Genomic DNA, 5,261 nt, shown 5'->3' on the forward strand with positions numbered 1-5,261 from the left:
CACTGACAATACTAGAATTTTACAATAATGCATTTCCACGTACAGACTACCTGGTTATCTTCACTAAAACTTACAGTCTTATGCTTACCCCATCAAACTAGATTTGCAGACCAATAAATTTAGTGGAAACACATGCAATAACTTCAGTGAGCTTTAGAAACAACGTAATCAAGTAATCTAATTAACCAGGTAATCCTTACCTGATAGCTAGCTTTAGTATGAGATTATTACATAGGAACTACATTATTTGTGTTCTTTAAACTAAGTGTTTTACTGTGGTGGTGCCTCAATTACAAAACCGGAAGCCCTTGAGTCTGAATTGGGACTGCAAAAACTAGAAGAGACCAAATCCCAAGAGCTAAAAGCTCTTAATCCAGCTGCCAATCAACATTTCCACCTCTTGAATTTATGATTCATCTGATTAAATAAATGTTCCCAAAACGTTTTCTTCTTTTTAAAGGGCTCCTTCTGTGCACATGGACAGGCTAGCAGATCACAGGTATACTTTACACACTCATTCAGTACAATCGATCTGTTCTGTTATTATCTTCTTCCCTTTTAAGTATGAGACTAAGTGGTTACTCTCACTACAGAAAAGTGGAACAAATTCCAGATTAGCACTGAAGGACACAAGAATGCAGATGACAGTGTTTCCAGTTGACCAATCCTGGCTTCTGTTAGCAGAAGCAGATTTTTCCACTTCATAAATGTAAGGTTTAGTTAAGCTTATACTGCTATAACACCTAACTCCTAGAGCCACTTGCTCTGTATCACATTTTCTCTCTACCCCGTGGTCACAGCACCCCATGGGAGCTGTTATGGCCAAGCTGTTCATATTTTGATCCAGTGAACCCTAAGGAAGGTCATCACTTAATCAGTTTCATGCTGAATTTCATAAATAATCTGAGACTTTATTCTTTTATCCAGGAGACTGAACACATCTTATATAGTAATTTGGGAACTACTACAACACTCTTGTATCAAATCATTATCTGGAAAAAAAAAAACAAGAAAGTCCCTGATGCCTTCAAAGTATTGTTCCCTGCATTTCATCAGCCACACTACACGAACATGCCTCCTTAATTTCTCAATTTTTCAGTGAGAAGGACAATGTTCAACCTTAATTTGTCACATTTGACACAGCTCATTGTTCTCAGCTTCCAAAACAAGTCAGCACCAGTCTGATGTGGGAGTTGTGGGAGTATAAAAAATTGATCAAATTGTTAACTGGATCTTGTTTTGGCTAAAAACCAAAACATCCATTCTATTGGCCAACCAAAAACAGATAATTTCACCCAGAACCTAAATTTGCCCAGGAGAGCTGAAAAAGTTCAAGAAAACACTTGGAATTGTAGGAAGAAATAGGAAAAAAGAAATCAGATATTTCAGTCAATATATCAAAATTTATAGCCACTGTGCAGGAGCAAGCCACAGACAAACATATGCCATAAAAACAGAGTAATATTAAATTAGGTTAATGTCCTTCTGTACTACTGACCATCTGTAGTTTTAACTGCACATTAAATTAAAAATCACAATAGCTCTTCATTATGAACTTAAATTTTATTACTGAGTCCTATATTCGGCAATTTTTCTTCTTATTCGAAGCAAGGAAACATCTGCTACTTCCATTACAGACTATTCCTTTTCTAGGAATACTGACTAGAATTCAAAGTCAAGTGACATAGATGCTAAATGTGTCTAAATTTCAAATGTACTTCAGGTAACACCAGAATACTGAGATCCTCTCTCACTCCTAACAGGGCAAGTCTTTTGTGCACAGACAGAATTAACCAATGCACTTCATAACTAAGATATATTGGACTCACTAAAAGGTCTCCTGGAAATGCTCTAATTTTACTACGCACACACAAAATAAAAAGCTAGTCAAAACAGGAAAGCATGCCACATTAGGGTCCAAAGTTAATTTGGATAACTAAGTCTAAAGGAATAGAAAATTTTAAGTTTGTTCGGTTTTTGTTTTTTTTAATTTTCACAGCACTTATTTAAGTAAAAATACTAATATTCTAAATTAAAAATATATGTGAAAATTCAAAACTCTGTTAAAATGTTTTCTATACCTTCCTTGAATAAGAAAGTATGCAGCACAAGTATGGAACAAAAGAGGGGAATCAAGAATCACATTATTTTATTTATATTGTTACAAACAGTTCCCCATAGGTGGCCAGGCAATTCCATCTCATTAATCTGCATAGCTTTTTTTTTCTTTTTTTTTTTTTAAATGTAACCTTGTTATTCAAGAAGATTCTTAAAGTATTCTGCTCCTGTTTTCTTCCAGTTTTTCCAGAATATGCTAATTAAAAAAGCTTTCTTGAATTCAGAGATAACTCTCCTGTTGGCATGACATGCAATGTTGTAAATAGACCATCTTTCAATGTAGTTAAGCAATCTAAGATGACTGTCATGGACAAGCAAGGCTCTGATCCCACCTCATTCAGCAACATCTCCAAGAAGCCATTCCCTGCTTTAACATTAGGGCTGACACTTGCCTACTGCTTCAGCAAGCTTCTTCAACTTATTAAACCAGCAAAAATAAATCCAAACACTATCTAATCGATTAAAAAAAAAAAAGAAAAACACAAGTAGATCTCCAACAGCTCAAGCTATAGTTTCACAATAATCTAAGCTAAACTAACTCCTGGCTGGCATAGAATCTTACCTCCCTCAGGCCGCATGTTCCCACTCTCTCTTTTGTGCCAGCTTCAACATTCATCAGATTCTGTACAGAACCACTCCAGCAAGCTGAATCAGCAGAAAGTCATCCACCAAAGAGACGAAAACAGCTTTCTGCTGGGCCAGTGCACTGGAACAGGTTGGTGCAGGTCCTAGTGAACACAAGAACTCCAAGCTCAGCCTCCACAGCCACCAAAGTAATCAGCCCAGGCTGCCACAAAAGCACACTGGGGACTTTGGTCACCAGCAGGTCGGACAAGTAGCAGAGCTTGTCACCCCACAGAAAGCAGAACTGCAGATCCAAGGTAGTCCTGACTCTTCTGGCAGCAAGCTGCTAGATTAGTCTGCTTCACCCTCTTGTGTCCAGAGTAGCACAATTACGACTAAATTCCTGGGTAAATATCCCTTCATTCAATGGCATCCTGTATTCTGGTCCTTCAGTAAAGCACTGCTAATTTCATGTCTGAGTGTTTTACGAGTCTGAAGCATTTCCGAACTTTTACCTTTCAACTAACTGCCTCTTGCTTTGCATACAAGCCTTGTTTGTGCAGGGCAAAGGTGAGCAACTGCCCCTACTCTCATGCATACACTGAACCTACCAGAAATTTGAGTTGCACATAATCACCATTAGTTTAACAGATTGAAACTCTTAAATTGACAGTCAGCTAAGATGCATCAACTCCTTTCGAGCTCTGTATAAACACTCAGTAAGTTATTCAGTGCTGGACTACGCTAACATTTTGTTATTGCAACTGCTGATAACACACACAAAAAAAAAATTTCAAGAGGCTTGTAGATAAAGGTACAAGAAACCATCAAACAAGGGAAGGACAACAAACTCATCCACCTAACAAGATATTCCTCGTGGATACCTTAAGAACACTGCTGGCAGGCTTTGTGTCTGCTTTCCAGCGCAGAGTCTTTAGAACAGATGGAAGGGAGGAGCAACAGCCACAGCAGAACATTCATCATTTACACATTCTTTACACAAGTCAGGTAGACAGTGTCTGGCTGCTTTCAGAGAGGGATGTCAGGACAAAATAATAATGAAAATTTAAATACTAAGGAAGTGTTATTTACTACTCATCAGTAGCATTGCACCCAAGAGAAACTCTAGGGACAAGCTTTGTTTCACAACAAGAAAACAAAGATTATCTACGCATATACATAAACTACAGAAAGAAATGTTTTCCACCAATAAGAGTCACCAAAAGAACCTTTAAAGAACAGACACCAAAACTAGCAGCTCATGTTTTGCTACTGAAGTAGTACAGGAACCAACACTGGTTTTGCACTCTGCCCTCGACAAGACGAAATCCTGCACGTGTGCCAAGCCACAGTGGCAGCTGCTAATCCAGCACCTGCCCAGGAATGCACTCACACAGCTGGGCTGTGGGGAGCCACAGGACAAGCATGTTGTGAGTTTTTCTCTGCAGCAAGATCCCTCAAATTGCTGTGTTTTTCTCATCTACAAGGGAATGTTCCTGCTGCTCAAATGGATGCAAAACCACACGAATTGCAGAAGTTATTAAAGCATTAAGGTTCTATGATAATTACTAAATGCCACTATATTTGGAATCCAATTTGAAATATGAAGAGTAGCTGGTAATTGTCCTGGAAACAACCCTTATGAAAAAAATTTCTGGAGGAAATTTTTGCAGAGAAGAAGAATAAGGCCACATTTACCAACTTAGTGATCATGGAAAATGTGATACAGGCATTGCTTGTCAATTAACAATGAGAACTGAATTAAAGAATTAACTTAACTGCTGACAGGGCCCACTGAATTTCACCACATCAAATAAAAGCTTATTTCAGTCACCAAGTCACTATCAAGTTTGCTCCCAATCTCCTTTCTCCACTCTTTCTTGTACACACTTGTTCTTACCTCCGTTGTCCAAGGCTTGCCACCCTTACCTAAACGGAAATAGTTACATGTAGACAACTTGTAAATCTAGACGCTCCTCCACCCTGGGATTTACAAGATGAATTAGTCACGCATTTTATCTCAGGATATGTTAAATATCTGGATGTGTTTGGTGGGCAACACACGTGTACGTTACCATTAGGTTGGAGGAGCAATCTTTCAGAGCACACTTCACCACCCTCAGAGCACATGCTTTCGGTTGACACAAGGCAAGGTACAGATGTGCCCCTACCTAATTCATTTTGGGTGAAACCGACTGGGTCAGCACGCTTCAGCAGAGCCGCTAACGCGAACCAACCCATCACAGGAATCCAGTCCCACCAACCAGGCGAGGGCTGGTGTGACTGAGGGGACACCAGGTCCTCAGCATCAATTGTTCAGCGTGGAACATCCCGGCCGTCCTCTCGCAACCCACAGCCGGGAGCCCCTGCGTCCCTCCAGCAGAGGCTCCGGCTGCTCGGCCTGGCAGTCGCCACACGGCCGACGGCTCAGCCCAGCGCCTCGTCTTGCCCAGACCCTCGCTCGCCCCTCACCTGCTGCCGAGCCCAGGGCCCGGCGGTGCCTCCTGCCGAGCTCCCGCAGCTCCTCCTCGTCCTCCTCCAGCCTCCAGGCTTCGGCCATCGGCGAGGGGGCGCGGCCG

At 40.8% G+C, this 5,261-nt stretch overlaps 1 protein-coding gene across 1 annotated transcript in view; it reads right to left on the reverse strand.

The window, feature by feature from the left end:
- SH3D19 (SH3 domain containing 19) overlaps positions 1–5,255 on the reverse strand; it is a 75,134-nt gene extending 69,879 nt beyond the window's left edge. The window contains exon 1 of the mRNA XM_010709550.1: positions 5,155–5,255. Within this exon, the coding sequence (XP_010707852.1) occupies positions 5,155–5,242 (88 nt within the window). The 5' untranslated portion in view covers positions 5,243–5,255. The remainder of the gene's footprint in view (positions 1–5,154) is intronic.
- Positions 5,256–5,261: the final 6 nt, after the last annotated feature.

Source organism: Meleagris gallopavo, chromosome 4, assembly GCF_000146605.3.
Source record: "Meleagris gallopavo isolate NT-WF06-2002-E0010 breed Aviagen turkey brand Nicholas breeding stock chromosome 4, Turkey_5.1, whole genome shotgun sequence".
Classification (NCBI taxonomy): domain Eukaryota; kingdom Metazoa; phylum Chordata; class Aves; order Galliformes; family Phasianidae; genus Meleagris; species Meleagris gallopavo.